The sequence below is a fragment of the Podarcis filfolensis genome, assembly GCF_964270895.1.
Source record: "Podarcis filfolensis genome assembly, chromosome: 17".
Taxonomy (NCBI): Eukaryota; Metazoa; Chordata; class Lepidosauria; order Squamata; family Lacertidae; genus Podarcis; species Podarcis filfolensis.
The window spans coordinates 3,015,405-3,038,058 of NC_139621.1; the positions used below are offsets into that span (position 1 = coordinate 3,015,405).

The following is a 22,654-nucleotide window of genomic DNA, read 5'->3' on the forward strand; positions in this document are numbered from 1 at the left end:
TGTACTTATGGAGGAAGGGGCGTAGTGTCACGGTTGCCCACCATACCTTCTGGGCCTAGTATGTTGTTTGTATTTAGGCTCTTCTCAAGTTGAGTGTGTGTGTAAACTCTGACTACTGGACAATCACTTGAGTTTGGATATCACTGTCACATAGTGGAAACTATGGTTTACCATTGATCTTATCTGGACCTGCACCTTAAAAATATGCACCAAGATAGCCCATGCGCTCAGCAATGAAAAGCTGAATTCTGTAATTTTGGTAATTATGGTAATGTATACACTGAAGTCCTGCCCTTTGACTGCGGGATTGCCTGCTTAGAAAGACTCACACAGCTGATATTTATTAAGCCTTAGTCACACAACTGCAAACTTATTTCACAGCTATAAGGATTAGAAACTTGTTTTTATTAAACATAAAATCTGAGATTCTCAGCATGCTGCAGTCCCAAATTCCATGTTTTTTCCTGTGCTTGTCCAGAATCTCAAGACACACATAGAACACATTGTGTTGACATGCTCACCTTTATATTCCCTGATCAGAGCAAAGAGATGGAGCAGCAGATGCAGGACGAGCTACTGAAGGCCATTTCAGAGTTGCAGATGGTGAGTGTCAAGCAAGATCTCCCACCGGTGACCACTACCCTTCTGGGCTCTTGCAGTACAGGACCAGTGATGGCGGTTCTTGCAGCAATGGGCCTAGAAAGACTTTAGTTTGTGGTTGTCTTTGTGTTTGCTAGAAGTGTATTTGGCTTTGTAGTGCAAAATCCCCATCTCTCTTCTAGGGATATTTGGTGGATATTGCAGTTTTTTTAAAGCAGTGAAATGAAATCTGCCTTGTGCTGATGTTGTTGAGGCCAGGCTGTGACCACGGATAGCTTTATCCAAATCTGGAGGGGGAATGTGCATGCTCAGACCCGGGGTCCCCAAGATCAGGACTGTTCCTAATAGAATATTTATCAGTATGAGGAGTTTTGATTGGCCCACTACTATTATTTGGATGACAGTTTACTTCCATTTCGTTGATATATTTTGCCTTTTAAATTTTCTGTTTTCTCTCCTGACGTTTTGAACTACTTAGAGTTTGGTTTGCTATGGAAAATCAGTGTACAAATAAGTTAATGATGCTGATGCTCCCCTGACCAGGCTTCAAAGCCCGAGTGAGCGCACTCTCACAGGTAGCTCAACAGGGGCAATCCTAGCCTGCAGACTATAATGGGGTTCCTGATACAAACCACGTCACGTGGCTTCGAAAATGGTCAGGCTAATGGTCTTTTGTACTTGGGTGAGAATGCAGCACCACCTTGATTACCATTTCAACAATATGGTGTGGTTACATGAGTGTTGCAGGCAACTATTATATTATTTATGACTATTTATATAATAGTCATTAGGGACAAGCATTATTGTCCGGCAGAGAGGCCTTTCCTAGTGTAGCCTTATGAGGCTTTGCCCTCGGGTGGGAAAAATATTGTGCCCGGGAAAGGGAGATGGGAGTCAACAGACACTCAAGGAATAGTTTCGGAGAAAAAGCTTTTATTTCTACCATCCATGAACTGGTAGAAGGAGCAAGTGTGATAGTTCACAAAAACATGCACGGGTTCACAGTCATTTGCACAGAGTATATATTCCAGTTCCCTCCCCTTTCTCCTCCCTCACGAGTCCTGCCCATGAGTTCCTCTGAGCATGAACAGAAAGCTGTCTATTCATTACCTTTCTGAAGCCTTCTCGTAATGGTTTTGCCCTTGCCACAGCATCTTGTGAGAAAAGCAGAGAAGAGCAGAGAAAAGCGGTTTTGGATTTTTAGAAGACAAAAGGAATTTTGGACAGTTTTGAGGCCTGGTTGGGGGGTGACTTCGGGCCTAGGTGGGGTCACCTGTCCTCACCTCCTTCACTAGCATAGCTGTCAACTTTCCCCCCTTTTTAAGGGAAATTCCCTTATTCCGAATAGGATGCCTCGCAAGAAAAGGGAAAAGTTGACAGCTATGCTTTCCTAGTCCTGCTCCCAAGATCCTTTCACCTGGGGCTGTCGGGGATTTATCCCTGAGCCCTGAGAGCGCAAGGCCTAGGCTCTCCCACGGAGCTCAGGCCCCTTCGCATGAACCGTCCGGCTCCTCCATTGCGGCCGCCACCTCAGGCCACGGATTTTTCAGTGCTGCTAACATTGCGCAAGAAGGCGGTGTGATAGGCAGGCGACATTGAATGCCTTGGGGGATATACAGTGAGGACCCCCTCTCTGCCCCCTGGTCTGCGTCTGCTCCAAAGACCCTTGGCCCTGGGTCTGTGGCTGCCCAGGGGGCTGGGATGCAGCTTGGGGCCTGCTTTGCGTGGCAAGACCTGGGTCTCCGGGCTGGACGTTCCTGTTGAGCCTGGGCCGGCTGTGAGTCAGTCTGCTTCTGATGTCCGCTGTGTCCCTGCAGGCCATGAAGTCTTATCAGACGTACCGCATTGACTGCCTGAACGCAGAGGCGAAGCTGCGTGAGGCTGAGCGGCAAGAGGAGAAGCGTGGTGGCGGGAGGCATTCTGACCCTGGGGGGTCCCCCGGTGGGGCAGGGCTGGATAAGGCCCCCCGTCGCACCTCCCTCAAGAAAGTGGAGCGGCTGCTGGAAAAGGTAGGGGAGGGGGCCTCATGGAGGTGGGTGCCTTTCTCTAAATATGCCAGAAGGTTCTTGGGGTAACAGTTGGCTATTCATAATGAGGGCTACGGATCCATGCACACTTACTTTAGCGTAAGCCCATTAACGTTATGGAAGTTAATAAATGTGCATAGGATTGCTCATGTAGGCCAGTCTGTTTATTAAATAGTTTAACTTCATTGTCTGCCTTTTAAACAGATTTAAAATCTAATCTAATGTGTCCTTTTGAGATATTGAGGGACTGTTAGGGACACCCGTTCTCTCAGCTTCCCTTTGTCAACAGAGGTCTAGATCCCAGTGCTTCTCCTGTTTTCCACTGCCACCAATCCACTCTGAAATTTCCTGGTAGCTCGTGGTGGAAAAGACTTCAGTGTCAGATGATGCCAGAGACAGGATGAGCTTTAAATTAAGACTGTTGGCACATTAAAAGGGATTTTTATGTTTTTATATTTTTGTTTGAAAGCCGCCTTGAGTCCTGCATGGGGAAAAGGCAGGGTATAAAATAAATTAATTAATTTAAATAATAATAATAAAGATCTATAGCACTGCCACAAGTAACTTCCATCTCATGCAATGGTTGGTCCTAGGGGTCCACATGTAAAAGCAAAAGTGCGTAAAGCCAGGAACCCCTGGAACCGGCCCCATCCTTCCTCTCCAGCTCTTTCAAGGTGCCTCAGAAGAGCAGGGGTGGGTGGTGGCTGATCTTCATTCTCTGTTTCACAGGCACAGCAGAAAGTGTGGAGCAAGTCTTCACCCCTTGCGGACTCCTGCTCATTAGTCCTCACGTCAGTCAGTGAGCTCCGGGCCACAGGCCACTTCTCCGCAGGGGCTGGCTGATTTAGCTGCTTCAGCCCCACGCTTGCTCTGCGACCTCATGCTCCTTGGCACAGACTGGCTGGGGCCATCTCCCAAGGCTGTTTTTATACAAAAGCTAACCCATATCTTAAAAGGATAATAACATGGGTTACATACTCTGCAACTAAACACAGTTCTTGTAATACACTTAGATAACCAATGAATCATTCTCTGATGTCAGTGCAACTCTGAATCTTTGTAGAAGCAGTGATGGCCACCCTCTTGAATGGCTTTAGAAGAAGATGAGATAAATGAGTGGCTCTTTACCATGAATCTGTATCTCCTTGTCCTTCCCCTCCATGGTTAGCAGATTTATAGTACAAGTCCTACTGTGTTCAGTGAGGGTTACTATTAGGTAACATGCAGCAGCCATTGGGGAAGATTATGTGATATTAGGATGTTGGGAGGAGAGGATCTTAAACGGATTAATTTGAAGCAGGAGGTGGTTAACTGTCTCTTGCATCCTCCCCACCTTGTCTATCTAAACAAATAAAGATAGTGCAAAGCTACTTTTTCCTCAAAAGTTTGTCAAGCTATTGCTATAGGAATGATGCTAGCAAGCAGGTAGACTTATGAGGGGAAATTGCTGCCATTGTCAGAAAAGAACATGGCCTGTACAGGAACTGGGTTTCTAACTGGGGAAGGTGGGAGCTGGTGGGAGGGAGGGCTGGCTGCAGTCTGAGCCTAACTGAGGCTCCTACAAATTCCTGCATCACAGGAGATTGGACTCGATGGCTCTGGAGGTCCTTTCCAACTCTACAATTCTATGATTCTAACCCCTGCAGAGACAGTCCAAGTTCATGGAGAGCAAGCTGAAATGTGCCAAGGCCCGGAACGACTACTTGTTGAGTCTGCACGCTGCCAATGCTGCCATCAGCAACTATTATGTGCGCGATGTTGCTGACCTACTAGACGTGAGTCTGTCCTCCACCCAAGCTGGTGCAAGAACCATATAATTTGGCAGTTCAAAAATCAGTGCCACACATTTTGTTGGGCTGTTGCTGTGCTGAGACAATTTTCACTCTTTTCGTCACTAAGAGGATGTCCACATAACAACTTCATATTGGTTTTATACCAACTATCATGGTCAAATCATGGGAATTGTAGTTTGGTGAGAACGTTGAGAGTTCTGTTAGCGCTGTCCAGCTACTGTCATGGAACTACAGTTCCCAGGATTCCTGGGAGGGTGGAGGGAGAAAGGAGTATGACTGTCAAGCTACTTCAAGAGGTGCCAGTGTCTTTGCCATGCCTTCCCTTTGAATACTTGGCGGGTGTGCTTGAAAAGGCCGTGTCTTTAGCAGGTGATATGCTACCTTAGCAAGTAATTTTCATTCATTTGAAAACACCAAGTTTCTAGCTCGCAGTTTATAATTCTAGCCCAAGTTTCTAGTTCTACAGAGAGGGGGGACCTCTGAAAATATACTGGCAGTTTTTGCTGTCAGGTTAGAAACATAAACTGGGGGAGTAGGCTTGTAAAAGGGTACGACTTCTCTGTTCATCTCAGCTTCCTCTACTGTTATAGGATTCCTAGCCTTCAGAACATGAGAAAGAAAAAAGCTAGACCAAAAAGATTCCAGATCCTGTCCTGCAAATCAGGCATAATGCATAATTTGCACTGTGTTATCAATAGCATTGTGTGTTATGTTACATATATTATCAGACTCTGTTTTCTGATAGAGACGTTTTGGTTGTAAACAGCTGCATAGCACAGAGAAATTCAACAGGGGCAGCTTTCCTTCATCATGGAGCTATCAGGACAGGTAAAGCTGTGCCTGCTGTATGTTGCTGTCCTTCCTGCATTAGGCAGCTATTTAAGGCACAGGAGCATCTTTCAGAAACAGAGTTGACCAACCCATTCGACAATTCACTTTAGGGATGAGTGCAAATGTGGTTTTAAGGGTGTCTCTTTTGTCTCATGCTTCCCAGTGTTTTGACCTTGGCTTCCACCTTTCCCTGGGCAAAGTGCTGAGGACTTACCTAGCAGCAGAGTCCCGGGCCCAAGCGGCTTGGCAGCAGGGCCTGTGCACCATTGAGGGAGCCATTGATGCCCTGGACCCACTGGGGGACAAGTCCAGGTTGATGGAGGCCAACCCTGCAGCTTACTGTCCTCCCCTGTGCTTCGACTACCAGCCTCATGAGGGCGACGAGGTAAGGGGCTGCTCATTCCTGGCTCTCTATAGAACATACCCTTTTGTCTGGTACTTATTCTCTCCTTGCCATCTTCAGGTGTCTGAGGTCCGGGCCGAGGGTCCCCTGAGAAATGAACTAGTTTCCCGCTTCCAGCATCTCCAGTCCCGTCTCAATGCCATCACCCTGGAGACAGACGAGGTGAGTGTCAGCAGATAACAAAGTCAAGCCCCCTCCCCTCTCCTCTGACTTGCTTGAGCCCAGAAATTTCCAAATGGTAGCCATGGATTCTGGTGGCGACAAACTGGGATTAATATTGTGCAAGACATAGGCCTAGTGTCTTCAGACTGTAGGCTGGGGTTCAGCTGACTGAATGCTCCTCCACACAAAGACAAAACATTAAATCATGGCTTCACATTTTAAAGAAAACACATTTAGGCTGAATTCCTTGCTGGGGAGTAGCAGTCTCAGACAGAGTGGCAGAGCCGCCACCACAACCCTGCTGCTCACTCAGGCTGCAGTAGTGATCTGGAAACACTCTGCATGTCTTCAGAAGCATTAAGGACAAACCACAGGGCTGAGTACTGGCTCAAACTAAGTACAAATGAGCACATACCCATAAGCAGAGGGCCTGCAACTTACACCCACTTTACACCCACTACCACAACCTTTTGCAAGTGGTGGAGAAATAAATGAATTAATGGAGGGGGACACTTGATATTCCTCTGTCTCCATTTATTTATTTCCCCACCACCTGCACACCCAATGGGTTTTCCTTGTTTACCAGGCTCTGGGAAGGTCAAGTCAAGTCATTTTATTACGGTCAATGACCCGTATCAAGATAAAAACACCAATTAAAAAATTTTAAAGCTCAGCTAGATAAAACTAGATAAAACGATATAAAATCACATATACATTTTAAAAAAGCAGTTCTGTGTGGTCATTTACCTGTCAGAAAGGAAACTCTGGGATGCTCCCAGAGCCCTTGCTTATATTTGGGAAGGCATCGCATGGGCTTTGGGAGTATCCCAGGGTTTCCTTTCTGACAGGTATGGTAAGTTTCCCTCTGCCTTGTGGGGGGAGGAGGAGGGGGCAGTTTTGGGGGTTCCTGATTTTGCATGATTTTGCCTTTGTGCGCGGACTCCCAGAACAGACCCTGGTGGGCCAAATGTATTTGAATTATTTTTTTTATGCAATAGTGAAAGGTATCCTTTTGTATTACCCAGCTTTTCCTGCCTTTCATGTTGCTTTCTAGTGCTTTTCTGGTCCTGGGGCTATTTCCTTTCTTTTTGGTGAGGTGAAGGAAGTGGCTTCAGGTCAACAGCTAGAAATTTCACAGTTGGTGTTCCGTTTGGTTAAATGGATGAGGGCCAGGGATGCTTCATGATTTCGCCCTCACCAGCCATGCAACGCTTTGCTTCCCCCAAGGGTGTTCCTCTTGGAGTGAGTGGCAGTCACTTATTAGTGTGGGAGAAAGTGAGGAATGTCTGTGCAGGCACCAGTGGATTTCAAGGGTTGGGGAGTCTTCTCCCTTGGTGACCTCACTTTCTGTTTTGCTTCCCCTCTGCTCTTGATTGCTCTATGGCAGCAGAGATCAGTGGGTGTCCCTGGTCAGAGGAAGAAGCGCTAGGGGGAGGTTGTCACTCACCCCAAATACTGTGTACAAACAGCTGCAAACTACACTCAGAATCACTGCTGTACAGGGTGCTTTGTGGGGCTTTGTGGAATATTTAGGAAAATCCAAGCCCTTTGGTTTCTATTTTAGGAACGCAGGAAGCTGCCTTATATCAAGTCAGACCTCATCAACCTCCAGTATGCAGTGGCTCTCCAAGGTTTCAGGCAGGGTCTTGCACAGCCCAGCCTGGAGACGCCATTGGGGACTGAACCTGGGCCATTCTGCATGCAAGTCAGATGCTCTGCCACTAAGCCTCCTCACCCCCAATATTTGAGATGAAACTTATTCAGATATAGAGCATATGAATGAACCATGTCCCACATTCCATAGTGGTCAGTGGGATTTGCTGAGAACTAAGCCCGCTGCTATCTGCCTTCCGTCTGCTACAGCCCTGCTCCTTTTTAGCAGGAAGCAATGTACACATTTAATAAGCCTAGAGCTTAACCTGCACTGCACCACCCAAGACCCAGGGGATGTGTGTACACACTAATATGCCACTTAAGACCTTACTAGGTAGGCATTATGGGGGCAAATGTTTGGTCCCAACTCCACATTTGCTGTGATAAAACAGGGCAGCGGGGAGGCACATACAGTAGTTAGCTAGTTTGCCAAATTTATGAATATATTATCACAACTAAAAGTCTCAAAGCAATTTAAAACAATAAAGGAGAGGATTAGCAAATGGGAGCCCTCCTATCAGATGTCAAAGAAATAAATAGCTATATGACATTTAGAAGACATCTGAAGTCATCTGTTTAGGGAAGTTTTTAATGACTGATGTTTTAATGTATTTTTAATCTTTTGTTGGAAGCTGCCCAGAGTGGCTGGAGAAACTCAGCCAGATGGGCGGGGTAGTATTTATTTATTTATTGGAGTATAACCCTTCCTGATCCCACTGATTTGCCAATGTCAGCTGCCCCCATGACTTACTTTGGTTTTGGTTCCTTCTTGTTGCTTTTTTCCTTTAAGAAAAGAATAGCTGGGGAAGATTCACCTTCCATCCGCCCTCCCAGCTCCTTCATTAGTATTAAAAGGGAAACATTTCATTCCCTTTGTTTAGCCCCAGCAGTCCATTAGGTACTTTCCACTGTCAATGGCTCTTGGTGCAAAGCTTTCTGCTTCCTTCCACAGGTAAACAAGACTCTGAAGGCCACCCTGCAAAGCCTGGTGGACCTGTTGGCAGCGGAGGAGCCAGAAGCACTGGATGCCTTTCAGGGCTGTCAGTCGACGGAGTCGCTCAAGTCTACCGGCTCTGACGCTGGTGGGAAGCAGGCCTTAGCAAAGCGCCGGGCCAACCAGCAGGAGACGGAGAGCTTCTACATCATGGTACAAAGCCAAAGATTCTTAGAACCATGAACATTCAAAGCCGTTTTGATAGATGGTGTCATAAAGGTGAATCCCCATGGCCCAAAATGTGGGCCTGGCTGCTCACCAGCCTCTTGCAAGTCCCACCTATGCAGTCCAGACCACAACGTTCTGTGATGGAAAGTGGTGCATAAGTGAAAAGAGCAAGAGAGCCAAGCACAGGACCCTTGCATTTGACATGGGAGCAGATACCTTTCCAGGCTGTGGTCATGCAGTGGATCCTGCTCTGGAGATCTCTCCCCGCCCCCACTTTTGATTAGGCCACCAGAACTTATACCCCTGTTGGCCATGGCAAGGCCAGTGAGGTCCCTTTCTCTTCCGCTTGCCTCCGGAAGGCTTCTCTAGGTCTTCCCAGGGACAGAGCTGTAACCCCAGCCCCTCTTTCTATTTTAGAGCCTGAGGTCTCCCTGCTATCTTCTCTAATAACAGACTTCTTGGTGTCTCTTGTGCAGAAATTCAAAGAATATCTCTCCGGACGAAGCATTCAAACCAAACTACAAGCAAAGCATGACCAGATGAAGGAGGCGATAGAGAAGGGTGAGAATGTGGGGAGTAGATTGCCAGTCTGGGCACTGTAGCCTTGGGCTAGATGGGGCATGGGAATTCGGGATGGCTTGGAGTACAAAAATTATCTGTAGTTTTATACCTGTTTAATTGCCAGCCTTTCTTGCAAATAAACCCAAGAGTTTGTGAAGTACTGAGGATCTGAGCTAAGAATCCTCCAGGCTCCCCGCAAAACTGCTGTCTCCAGGGTTTCTTATAGGAAAAGTGATTGCAGGTATTCCAGCGTCAGGGTGAAGACAGACGTCCCTTTTTAGAGGAGCTTTGTTCCCTCATCTCCACTCATTTCAAAGACACACACACAGCACATGCACCAAATTCTAACTGTCTGACCATCATACTTTAGGAAGGCTGCCTGTTTCTCTTACCCTTCTCAAACTCCTAGCAGCTGGCACATTTAAATTCAACATTTTAAACTTATTTAGGATTTTACATGGTTTTAGAACACTATAAAAACTATTCCAAGAGGTGAAGAATTTGGCTTTTATAGTTGAAACAAGTGCTGGCCAATTAGCACTGTGCACAGTCTTGCTTAAAAAAGCAGGAGAGGAAGAAGCCTCATTTCATTGGCTAGCTCTTGTGTCAATCTGTGCAATTCCACTTTCTGACAACGAGCAGGCTGTAAATGGCAAATGGAGGTGCTTCCATCACACACTTGCTGATGAAGCTGTGTACGTGTGTCTTCGTCATAAATTTGAGGTGTAGATATGGCCACAGAGATCCAGGACTCCAGATGCTAACTTCCCTGTCTTCTATTTCCTTGCTCTCCCAGGTGCTGCTGTGGACCGAGAACTGGCCAGGTAAAAGGAAACTGAAGGGGTCATGAAAATGGTGGGTACTCACATGGCAGTGCTGGGGGTGGAGAGATGGGCACTCTGCGTGTTGCCCCTTCCCCTGTGCCCAGAGGGGCAGTGAAGGCTTCCACTGTGTATTCTGTGGTTGAGGAACCAAGCAGAACGATGGGAAGGAGTCCAGTTCCAGCTCTGGGGGAGTCTCTGACATCTTCCTTCCTCCCCACCCTACACAAACCTTGGTTCTAGGCCACAGTCCCAGCGCGTCCGGCGTTCCCGCCCGCCCTCGTGCTGCCACCACAAGCTCTTCGGGGGTGACCTGCAGGCCTTTTTGGAGGTACTGGCTGCTGCCCTGAGCTATGCCCTCCTGCCCAGCTCCTTCTAGCCCCGCTTTCTTGCCCTCTGCCTAGTACAAGAACTCTTTGCCTCCCTGGCCCTGCTTTTGCCTCTGGCTCTTCCCAGTCGCACCCGCTGCTCCCGCTGCTTGTAATGTGCTTGCTGACTCTGTCTCTCCTGTCCGTGCTGCCCCAAGGAGGAGGAGGCTGCAGACACGGAAGCAGGTACAGGACTGGGGTGGGCAGGCAGGGGTGGGCAGGAAGAGCAGATGGGACCAGCAATGCGACAGGCACGGAGAGGATGCTTCGCTAGTTTATGTGAAGAGAGCTTGCACATATTTGTTGTGTGTAACTTGTGCACAAGTGTTTGTGGGAACATGAAGTGCTGCCTTTGCATGTGTGCATGCTTTGCACACTGAGGTGTGTGAAGCTGCATCCCTGTGGGTGCATGTGTGTGACACTCCTCCCTGCTTGTGTGTTTTGGACATGCTGCTTCCAATCTCCTTTTGCTGTTCTTCTTTGTTTGCTTGTAACAGGGAGCTCTCGGCCTGCGCTTGTGATGAATAGCGACTGCATGTTGCAACCACATGTTACCCTGAGTGGATGGCCCCTTCCAATCCACTTACTGAAATGGAAGGAGGAGAGTGTGCTTCAGATTGCGGCGGTGGGGAGAGCTTTAGTCGGGTGGGAAAGGCTGGCCAGGACGGTCAGGGACATTTTCCCGAGCTCTCAGAATGGCTTGGGGAAATTACCTAAGCTCCACCTCTGATTTCTGGTAGCTAAAGCCAAGTCCTTCCCACGGAGGTGAGCTTGAGAGAGCATGTACAATGTGCAACATGTGTGACATCACTGCCGGGATAGAAGTGCACAGCATGAGGGCATCTCTTCACACAGACATTACCAGGAAGAGGGGAGCAAGACACACAGCGGGGGCAGCTCTGTGGCTCTTTGAACCCGTAGCCCCACCCATGCACACCCGCAAACAATATTTAATAATAATAATAATGATGATGATAATAATAATAATATATTATTTATACCCCAGCCACTCTGGGTGGCTTCCAACTGAATATTAAAAACAATACAGCACCAGACATTAAAAACTTCCCTAAATAGGGCTGCCTTCAGTTGTCTTTTAAAAGTAAAATAGTTGTTTATTGCCTTGACATCTGCTGGGAGGGCGTTCCACAGGGAGGGCACCACAACAGAGAAGGCCCTCTGCCTGGTTCCTTGTAACCTTGCTTCTCACAGGGAGGGAACCACCAGAAGGCCCTCGGAGCTGGACCTCAGTGTCCGGGCTGGATGATGGGGGTGGAGACGCTCCTTCAGGTATACAGGACTGAATCTCACATGCACAGAGCAGACAATAGTGTGTCAGCCCCATGACCTATTCTTGTGAAAAAATAAAAAAGGGCACCAACTTTCTATCCCTCATGGTGGTCCAGTATCTTGTTTGGAAACCCCTAAGTGGCCTGACAGGACTGAGGGAAGTTAATGTTTGACATCCTGTCGTGCCCTGGTTCATGCCCTGGTGCTCTCCAGATCACCCCCGCCTTAGAGGGAGAATTGCATTCACTCTGGCACCATCTAGTGGGATTTCTAGGCCATAACACTGTTCTTTGCTTTGTCAGTGCCAATAAGCTTGAGTTTGACATGACTGTAAAGACTCTTCCTCATTATTCAGAGGTCTCTCTCATTTGCAGTGCAGGAGAATGACACGTAAATGAGAGATTCCACTTATGCCTGCTTAGCATTTATTTTTTGCACATCTGTAAGAGTCGCTTCTTCATTGTTGTAGGGTGCACAACAACAATAACAATAATAATAATAGGAGTGGGTATGTATTTATAACCTGGAGCTATATAATAATATTCTGGACAGGGTGGAGCCATTTTCCTAGGTGGGACATGGTCAGAGCTGTGTATATACTGCTCTGAAAAAAATAATAATTCTGCTATAAGTAGCACCGATTTATTTGGCCTGTGGAAGTCATGAAGGCAAAGGGAAATTGTGCACAATTCATTCTGGTCTTGCTAACCTTGGGGAGGTGAGGAGCTGCATAAGGCACTGAAGACCAGCCCCAGCCACTAGGAATCTGATGGACTGATTTGCATTTAAATCCCACCCTTTTGTCAGGAAACTTAGGGTAGTGCACATGGTGGCTCTCCTCTCTTTCCTCCGCTTTCCATTTTGCCTTCACAGCAACACTGAAAGGCAGCTTAGGTTGAGAGACAGCAACTGGCCCATGGCGACCCACCAAGCATCATGGCAGAGCAGGGGGAGGGATTTGAACCCAGGTCTTCCCAGCAGTCTGATTCTACACTGCACTAGCTGGTAGTCTCTCTCTCTCTCTCTCTCTCTCTCTCTCTCTCTCTCTCTCTCTCTCTCTCTCTCTCTCTATGCACATAAGACAGACAGAGAGATCCCTTGCTTTTTATAGAGCTGAAGGTGAGAGATCACCTGCTTGTGCCTTTGCATGTCTGGGAAACAGGTTTAGGGCTTGAACACTATGGAAATAAATAATAATAATAATAATAATAATAATAATAATAATAATAATACAATAGTAATAATCATATATATATAGCATTTCTGTTATTTCATTTCTTATCTCTTATCCTCGTAATCCTGACAACAGCCCTGTAAAGTAGGCCAGCATTACTCTTCCCATACTGAGGATGGGGGGCTGAGACTGGAGAGTGGTTGGCCTAAGGCCAAGTAATGAATGCAAGGCTAAGATAAACTCTGAACTGGCAATGTCTCTTCCACACTGTACTGACCAAGGGAGAAAATAAATGTAATGACTGCATTAATACGGTAAATAAGTATATTCACAATCAAGAGAGCTGGAAACTTTTTTTAAAAAAATGAAAGCTGGAATTATCAGGAAGCTGAATTCTGCCCCCCAAATTACGCTCTATGCTTTTGATGGGCCCCTGTGGAAAGGGAGCATCCACACAGTCCTGGTTGTTCTGTGATGAAGCTGCTCTGTGACATTTTCCTTTCCTTTCCATAACTCCAGAGCTCAGGCCAGGCTGTCCCCCTTGTCGTGGAGAGCTGCATCCGCTTCATCAATCTCCATGGTAAGCTGAGCCCCTCTCCCCTCCCAGCAAATGCTTCCCTTTGGGGATGTGGACCAGACTCCCAGGTTTCAAAAGGATCTCCAACTTGTGCATAGCAGTGAGTGGATCCCAGCAGGAAGGGGAAATTTCCTTGCTGGAAAATGTGACTGGGTTCTCTCCCCCGACCTGTCTTCGTCTTCTCCCCAGGGCTCCAGCATGAAGGTATTTTTCGAGTGCCAGGGTCCCAAGCACAGGTATCAGAGATCCGGAATGCCTTTGAGAAAGGTGAGTGAGGCTTCTTCTTCTTCTTCATCATCATCATCTCCTTTGTATACTGCCCTTCACCTGAAGATTCCAGGGTGGTTCACAACAAAAACAAAATACAAAATGAGCATGCAAAATGCGTAATAAAACAAAGACAAACCAATAACCCCACGTCCCCAAGCACATTTAAAAAGCTGTAGAATGCTAATCAGCCAAACACCTGGCGGAAGAGGAATGTTTTGGCCTGGTGCCTAAAGGTATGTAATGAAGGCGCCAGGCGAGCCTCTCTGGGGAGAGCCTTCTGCAAGTGGGGAGCCACCGTGAAAGGGGATGAGGTGTGCAGCGGAGAGAGAGTAGTAGAGGGCAAATTTGATGAGCCTGAGAGTTTGCCAGAAGGAGGGGAAAGGGCAGTGGTGGGGGTCACAGTTTCCCATGGGGCACAAAATAATGAGCAGAGGATGTACAGCGGTCAGGAGTCAGGGGAGAAAGGACTTGGAAGGATGTTGCGCCAAGGGAGGAAGGCGTAGCTGATGTGCAGGTGAAGAGCGAAGTCAGTGTGCTGGCTCTGAAAGGAGCTTGGGCGTTTAACCTGAGCCATGGAGCATGTGCAAGGAGGCCTTTTCTTCATTGCCTAGTTCTCAATTTACTTTATTTACAGTATTTATATGATGTGCAATAGCTAAGGTTCTCTGGGTGGCTAACAGTAAAAGTTTACACCATAACTTTCCTGCAGATAAATGGGATTATTAGTGGGAGGTGATTCTAGGCTAAAGGGAATGCAAGACGTTACCTCATAGCAAGTCCAGCTGTTGGTCCATCTAGCCCCCTTTTGTCAACATTGACTGGCAGGGGCTCTCCAGGGATTCAAACAGCCCGGGGTCTTTCCCAACCCTGCTTGAAAATTCCAGCAGTTGAGCTTGCATGTATGTGCCTATGAAGCCTGGTTCTACCCACTGATCCGTCGCTCTTCCCCTAGGATGACTTCCTCTGCAGGCGCTTCCTCTGAAAGACACCCACCTTTCTCTCCAAATCAGTCACTCTGCTTTGACACAATTATGTATTTATTGCTTCTATAGCATTCTCTTTTTAAATATCATACCCCAAAGGAATACAATTTCCATGCACAATTCTTTCCTCCTTTATGCTCACAACAGCCCTTTGAGGTAGTTAGAGGGAGAGGCTAGTTTGTCCAAGTTCATCCAGGAAGTTTCATGGCCGAGGAGGAGGGATTGTAAAGACACTCTCCTGCGTCCAAATGCTTTTGCTCCTGCAACACAGCGGTCCAAAGATGATCAGTAAACAGATTTATATCCCGCTCTGCAAGAGAAAAAAATTGTACTCACAAAATTAAGTCACGACATAATAAAATATAGAGTCATTTAAAACTTCAAAATATTACTTTAAAAAGTGCAAATGTAACAATAATTCAGAACAGTCTAAACATACAAAACTAGACCATAGCAATGTTTCTGGAACTCACTGTACCATCAACCACTGAAGGCCAAAGTAAAAAGATGGGAGAAAGATCTTTGGGTTCATGAGAGACCATGTGATAAGGTTAAGAAAGGGATTGCTGTAATGACTGCTCCCTCTTCACCAGGCGAGGACCCACTGGCAGATGGCTACATGCACCATGACTTGGATTCAGTAGCTGGAGTGCTGAAACTGTATTTTCGGGGATTGGAGAAGCCACTCTTTCCTTGTGACATTGTCCCTGAGCTGCTGGCAACAGCCCGTAAGTTTGTGCGCAGATGTGCAGACCCGTTTCATTATTCTTGTTTGTTTGTTGATATATAGTGCCTGTAGTAACTAGCGTGCATACGGTTGACATTAGGCACACACGTACTTGATCCTAGTACAGCTTATAGTCCCAAATGTTGACAGTGCTGTACAGAAGTGACAAATGGAAGTGAGGGGAAAGAGGAGCAGCTTTTGAGCTGCTGAGACTCTCAGCTGGGCAGAATGGAAAAGCCTCTAGGTCTCAGCTGCTGGAACAATGGCATGACTTAATCATGGAAACATTTCAGATACTTCTGAAGGTTAAAGCACAAATAACACACCAAGAAGCAAGAGGAGGCAGACCAAGACCTGGAGACTTCAGCTGTGTGTTTGTTCGCTCAGCAAGCTTACAAATCCCGACTCAAATGCGGGACCTCATGGCCTCTTTCTTTGTGCGTGTGTTTATGTGAATCCAAGTCCAATACGTGCTGCCCCCTCTGATGGTCTCTTCTCAGAACTCGAATCTTCAGCCGAGCGTATCTCCCACCTCCGGGCTCTCCTTTCCCAGCTCCCCCCTGCTGTGTTGGTGGTCCTGCGGTACCTCTTTGCTTTCCTCAACCAGTGAGTATCCAGGTGCTGGGTGGCCAGATGGAGACAGCGAGAGAGAGCACTCCCTGGGGCTAGGAGGCCCCTCCCCTGTAACACACACCTTCTTCCCCCCTCAGCTTGTCTCACTATAGCGATGAGAACATGATGGATCCCCACAACCTAGCTGTGTGCTTTGGCCCTACCTTGGTGACCGTCCCTGCAGGCCAGGATGCTGTGTCGGTGCAGCCCCACATCAACGAGGTGGTTAAGTGCCTGATCGTGCATCACGAGGCCATCTTCCCTGGGACCAGCCAACTGCCCGGACCCCAGTATGAGAAGGTCATGGCCCTGGCTGAGGAGGAGTACTGGTATGAAGGGGCGATGGGGAGAGGGTGGGTGCTATGAGCAAAGGAGCAGTGAGGGGTTGTTGTGTGTGTGAGAAATTTGCATGTGGTTCAGCGCAGCTGCTAATGCTCATTCCTCCGTCCCACTGGAAAGACCCCTGCAAGGAAATGGTAACTGTCACACTCTCTTATTTCCCTCCTTCTTGCTGACAGTGATGTGTTGCCACTGGAGGCCACAGCAGAGGAGCCTGAGACGGAGGGGACCCCCGAAACACCAGCTAGCGAAGATGGTGAGTGGTGGGGAGTTATGTGCAGCTGGGGTTACCACATGCCCCAGATTGCAGCCCAGGGGGTAGGACCAAATCTGCCCAGCATCCCAGTTACTGAAGGCAGCGCTACTGGAAGGACTTGGCCTGGGTCACAAATGCACCCACAGAGAGTACTGATACATACAGTGACCAGCCCATCTCCAGATTGTCACAGTAATATTAGGTGAGCACCCCTACAGTATACATTATTCCAACCCATAAAATAACAATGGCCATTTCAGAAGCCACTTGAAATAATATTTGACCTCCTGTTTAATAATGTGTTATGGATGCCTCCTCTTTTTTTTATGGACATGCAAGTACCCAAACTGGCTAGATCTGCTTTGTCACCAAGAATTCTCTGGGGTCACAGTCTAGCTCAGGCTTTGCCTTGGCATCTCTTGCAAGCAATTGACAACTACCCTGAGGTGGGAAAGATCCTTGGGAAGAGCCCTCAGTCCTCCGTTTAAGCCACCATGTTTCCTTTTGGGATCTGCAGAAACATCTTTCCCAGACTCAAATTGAGAGTATGTCCAGCTTCTGGTCTTGTGCCTTCTTGCCCTCCCAGAGTGTGACTCCCAGTCCGAGACTGTGCCTCGCTCTGTTTCTGCGGTTCAGCATGAGGAGCGCTTTACGCCACAGCGAGTGGGCCCAGTTGGCTGGCGGCGAGGTGAGCGTGGCAACAACCGGGGACTAGTGCCTCCCATTGTCCTGCCTGACAGGTGAGTGGCACACCTTGAAGGGAAGATCTGGGGAAGAGAGTGGCAATTGGCCCGTGTGAAGAGAGTTACTTACTCCTAAACTGTAAAGCTAGGTTTAATGAAATAAGCTGGAGAAGTGGAAGCATCAAGGTAGCTGAGGGTGAAGTCTTCCCAAAGTCCCCTCTGCTAATCAACCAAAGCACTGGATGAGTGCACTCCCTGGGTTGAGTGCTAGTGGGTCCCTAACTCTTCATCTCCCACTGCAGCCCCAGTTCATATCACTATATAGATATGGTAGCTCAGTGACAGAACTTTGCATGCAGAAAGAACCTGGTTTGATCCCTGGCCTCTCCAGGTCCCAGCCAGAAGAGAACCCTGTCTGTAATCTAGACAGCGGTGGTCAGTCCATGTAGACAATACTGACTGAGGTGGACCATTGGTCTGATTCATTAAAAGGCAGCTCCCCTGTGTTCCTATGCTGTTGACACTGGGAACGCAAGGGAGGAGCTCCTTCTCAAAAGCCAGTAGAAGCCACGTGGGGCCTGGTCGAGATGAGGGATGTGGCTGGGGGCAAAGAACTAAAGCTACATCCCTGCCCCCCCGCCTAATATGGCACATTCTGGATTCCTCTCCCCTTTGACTGCAGTTTACTTTATAAAAAGCCACTTGCTAATTGCATGAATGGCGTCCTGCCTGAATGTTGGGGTGTCTCCACTCTTGGGCTGTTGTTGATGCCCCCCAGCAACTGCAGTTCACTTGTCTTATTTGGAAGAAGGGTTCATTCCCTCCCTCTTGGGGGCGGGTTTGCCAAAAGAAGTTTATGGAAACCTCTGGCACCATCAACTGTCCTATTACCACAGCCTTCGTCTTTATCGTTTCTTTGGGGCTGTCCTACTATATACATCACCTCATTGTTCCAGGCAGTTGGTTGTGACACCTTGTAAATGCTTTCCTGTTCTGGAAGGGAAACACTTTCCTTTGCTGAGGTGGCTCTTTTTACTGCTTTTGACAAAGAACGGCTGAAGCCACACAAGTAGGCTGCCAGTCACTAGCTAATATGCTGGGCCACAGCATGCAGGTTCCTGTGGGTCACTTGTGGGATGAGAAGTGGCGCAAAACGTATGAGTCATCTCAGCGGGACTACGCAGGGCCTCCCCTGCAGCACTGAAGCCATGCCTGGACTCAACTGCAGAACAGAAAGGAGCTGTTTACAAGACAGGCCATGTTTACCACTGACCAATAACCGCAGCCTGTGGGGAAGGAAAAGGGTCTGTGGCTTCCCTCAGCCCAATTAAGGCTGATATGGATTTCCTTTGATTACTTTGCGGGTGAGTGGGAGCTGGGTTGCATTCTCCTCTCTGTATCATCGGAGTTCTGCATTTTGCCCAGAACCCACAAGTGCAGTTGTGAGTTAAGATGTGCCTGTCCCCTTAACGAACCTTTTGGCCTTGTTCCAAGAAGCAGCTTTTTACAGAGCTGAAGAGCTGTGATGTTCTGTGATGGTGCTGTGCCAGGCCTGGCCTAGGCATGCAGGCGCCTGAGGTCATAGAGTCCTTAGGTGGCAGATTGGGCTGCATTGGTTCAGACTGGGGGTGGGAAATGACATGAAGAAGAAGAAGAAGAAATTGCAAGTAGAAAACTAACACAGAAGGCTGAGCTAGAACTTTTCTGCCTGCGGTCCTAGATTTTCACATGCATGGAGTTCTTTTATGTGAGAGATTGGTTTTTAAAAGGCAAGTTCCTCCATTTGCAGCCTGAAGTAGCACAATCCAGTCTACCACACTGGGACTCTAGGGCCCTTATTCTGCTGCCTCTATTTATTTAAAAAGTATACTGCCCTTAAATCATAAATTTCCTGGGTAGATCAATTAACAGAAACACTGAAAAGCAGTGCTTGATATGTTCGTGGCCCAGAGAGCAAGCAGGAGAAATACATTGGAGGTTAAAAGCCTGGTAAAAGCATAAAGGGGTTTGATATAGAAATATATTAGTGTAGGCACCAGGCGAGCCTCCCTGGGGTGAGAATTCCACCAGTGAGATGCCGCTATGAAAAAGATGCTCTCCTCAGGGGCCCTTGGTGGGTTTACCTGATACATAACCTCTGAGGCTGCTTGATGTGAGAGAAGGCAATCCCTCAAGTTTCCAGGTCCCAAGCCATGTGGGGCTTTGAAGGTAAGCACCAGCACTCAGCTGCACGAGTAGACCAAGATTCAGGAGGGAAGTTCATGGATATTTAGAACTAATGGGCAACAGAGGGTCATAAAGGTACTGGAAACAGGTGCCCCAGGATGCTCCTATATAGTGACCTTTTATTTCCAAGATTTATGTGCCATAATGAGGACTAGAGACTTAGGGTGCATACACAACATACACGGAATCGCACAATTTCCTCCAAATAATCGTGGGAACTGTAGTTTGTTAAGGCTATTGGGAATTGTGGCTGTTGGCAGGCTAAACTACAGTTCCCATGATTCTTTTGCAGGAAGCAATGGGCTTTAAATATATGATGTGTATGCCGTGTCAGAAGCTTTTTGTTTTAAGAAAAATAAAAGGGAAAAGAGTCAGGGTCCTTACAGCAGTGGGAGTGCTGGGTAGATGCCCCTCTGTGCTGAATAGTTACTTCAGGACTCCCTGTTCCTCATGGGTGGGCTAAGCAAAGTTAGTGTTTGCAGCTCCCCACTGTGGCCATGCTCTGAGGACCTCTAGAAAGGTGACTGTGGGGAAGCACCTTAGGCTAGCTCGGGAGGAAAATTCCTCCCACCGGCTTTTTTTAACAAGTTTCTATTTCCCCCTGTCGCTTACCCTGGCAGCGAGAAACAATCTAGCCCCCGGAGTTCCAGGTTAGAGATTGACACGGGACCCTCTGTGGATGAGCCGCTCCCTGAACCCGCCAGCAGGTAGGAGAAGGTGTGGCAGACAGACCTCTTCCCAGGAAGTGGCAGCATCTCAGCGCTGGCTGCGTGGTGGAGGATGACGGCACCTGTAGGAACGGTTGCATTCCACCCCAGAGATGGCTGTGCCTGGGCACCTTGGGGCTGGATCCGTCTTATAAGCAGATGCTCTTTCTCTCTCTTTCCCAGGCTGCGGATGAATTCGGATGCGGGTGGTGGGGGTCGCCAGCGTGGTGGAGGGAGCAGCCCCATCCGCAAGCTGGCATCGCCCTTCATGGATGGGGGCCGCCTGTCCTTCCCCCTCCTGCAGCCTGCCCACTCCAGGACCTTTCACCCAACTGAAAGGTGAGAGCAATGAAGAAGAAAGCATGGGTAGGTGGGTGAAATTCCTCGTGGTTGCAAATGTACGTTAGATGGATAGCAACCTCTCCATGTATGATCTAGTTGAGATTCCTGCATTGCAGGGGGCTGGACCTTCCAACTCTACAATTCTATGACTTTTGTATTACCAGGTGTCAGGGACTGGCAGGGTGTGTAGCAGAGGCAGGGGAAGGGCTCAGCCATCTGTGGGGTTTTGTGCCTCCCACGAGGCAGGAGTCGGGGCTGGAGGAAGGGAAGAGGCTGAGCAGTTGGAGACAGGGGAGGAGGTGCAGAACACGCCAGGAGCAGAGTAAGAGACAGTTCCTGAGAGAGGTGGCTGGTAGAATCCCCAATCCCCTCCATCTTCTTCCCTGCTGTCTCCAAGGACCAGGAGGGGTTTGAAGAGGCAGGCACAGTGGCAACATCCATGTAGGAGAAGCTGCAGGCTGTTTGCACACATCCCATCAGGCAAGAGTACCTAAGTTTGGGTGGAGATGTGGTCGCTATTCTGCTCAACAGCTTGGAGCACTAGCCTGGGGAGGGGATGCCAGCTGCTTAGCCACCAGAAGCGTACGTGAGTGTTCGGTGCACCTTAGGAGCTACCACAAGTTCATGCTTTGTAATAAAGAATTAAACTGCTGTCTGTCTGTCCTCCTTCAGCTGGGTGCGCTCAGGGCATCAGAGCTCTAGTAAGGTCCATGGGAAGCCCTTGCCCAGGGCAGAAGAGAAGGAGGTGGGTTGCTTCTCATTAGAATCATAGAATTGTAGAGCTGGATGGGACCCGAGGCTCATCTAGTCTAGCTTCCTGCAATGCCAGAATTGCCGCGAAAGAATCCCTGATAGACGGCCATCCGAACTCTCTTTTGAACCTCTCTTCAAACTGCATTGATGACACCAGAGTGGCCTGGGATCTGGCCATGCAGAAGTGACTCCACCACAACCTATGCAGCAGATGAGGTGGCAGAGTCTTGGAGTGGTAAAGTGACCGTAGACATGAGATTCTCATTTTAGAATCAAACATAGGAAGAAGGCTTATAACAAGGAACACCACTGGTCCATCTAGTTCAGTACTGGCTACACTGACCTGCAGAAGCATTGCAGGATCCCTGGCGATGCTGAGGACTGCCCCGGGGATTGCATGCAAAGCAGATGCTCTGCCATTGAGCTGTGTCACTGCCCCATGGATGCTTCCTTACGCTAAAAAACAACAAAGCTCACTGCAAGTCGAAATCTTATATATATATATGGGAGAGCATTCAAAAATGGTTTTCCTCTGTAGGCAGATTGAAATGGAACAGTCCATTCTGCCATCTCATTCTGCCACTGCTTGAGCGGATCCAGCCATAGGGATCCATTAGTAGGGAAAGAAGAATCAGATGAGCAGCAGAGGTGCAGGTAAGATGATGCTGGAAAGATCAGGGAGAGTTTGGCAAAGTGAGTTTTATGCTGAAGAGTAACATCTTGCTGAAAACATAAGGAATGCTGTTAGTGACATCATAAGCTTGTCAGAGCAGTGTCAGGAAAAAAACGAAGGAGGCAGGCAGTACTTGAGTTTGTATGGAACAGTGATCCAGAATAGAAGTAAAGGCATCTTACCTCTGTTAATCTGTTCCTGTGTTGCACAGAGATAAGGAATGTCCCTCCACAGATTTATAGTGTAGCCTGATAGCTCTCTCTCTCTCTCTCTCTCTCTCTCTCTCTCTCGTCATTGTGGTTAGAGAAGTAATTTGCAAAATGCAAAGGCACCTTAAGTCTCTAGCATACTCTTCCCCCAAGGAAATGTGCCCTGTGACCCTGCCCATAACTTCCCATCACTCTGGGAAACAGAAGCACAGAACAACATAGCTGAGAGGCAAGCAGAGAAGGGCAGAGATTTAGCTATGTGGACTAGAATCCTGATGATTCAGTTAGGGACAATAGGAGGTCTTAAATTTGATACTCTCTTCTGTGCTGTTTGCTTTGCCCCAGGCCAGAAGTTAGCCCACGGCCCTGGGGAGTCAACAGCTCAGAGAGGCTGGGGCCGATGGAGAAACGGGTGGAAGTAGATAAGGTAAAGTGCCAATCATTTTCTCTCT

At 48.1% G+C, this 22,654-nt stretch overlaps 1 protein-coding gene and 1 long non-coding RNA gene across 2 annotated transcripts in view; one reads left to right on the plus strand and one right to left on the minus strand.

Moving 5' to 3' along the window:
* Positions 1-22,654, minus strand: part of LOC310752332 — a 182,761-nt gene that overhangs the window by 36,017 nt on the left and 124,090 nt on the right. The window lies entirely within an intron of this gene.
* Positions 1-22,654, plus strand: part of ARHGAP4 (Rho GTPase activating protein 4) — a 36,297-nt gene that overhangs the window by 11,896 nt on the left and 1,747 nt on the right. The window contains exons 4-22 of the mRNA XM_083592385.1: positions 541-603; positions 2,418-2,609; positions 4,274-4,402; positions 5,415-5,636; positions 5,715-5,816; positions 8,422-8,616; positions 9,108-9,192; positions 9,989-10,016; positions 10,257-10,344; positions 13,365-13,425; positions 13,612-13,689; positions 15,269-15,403; positions 15,903-16,008; positions 16,113-16,343; positions 16,533-16,609; positions 17,196-17,349; positions 20,139-20,225; positions 20,409-20,564; positions 22,548-22,629. Coding sequence (XP_083448511.1) covers positions 541-603; positions 2,418-2,609; positions 4,274-4,402; positions 5,415-5,636; positions 5,715-5,816; positions 8,422-8,616; positions 9,108-9,192; positions 9,989-10,016; positions 10,257-10,344; positions 13,365-13,425; positions 13,612-13,689; positions 15,269-15,403; positions 15,903-16,008; positions 16,113-16,343; positions 16,533-16,609; positions 17,196-17,349; positions 20,139-20,225; positions 20,409-20,564; positions 22,548-22,629 — 2,271 coding nt within the window. The remainder of the gene's footprint in view (positions 1-540; positions 604-2,417; positions 2,610-4,273; positions 4,403-5,414; positions 5,637-5,714; positions 5,817-8,421; positions 8,617-9,107; positions 9,193-9,988; positions 10,017-10,256; positions 10,345-13,364; positions 13,426-13,611; positions 13,690-15,268; positions 15,404-15,902; positions 16,009-16,112; positions 16,344-16,532; positions 16,610-17,195; positions 17,350-20,138; positions 20,226-20,408; positions 20,565-22,547; positions 22,630-22,654) is intronic.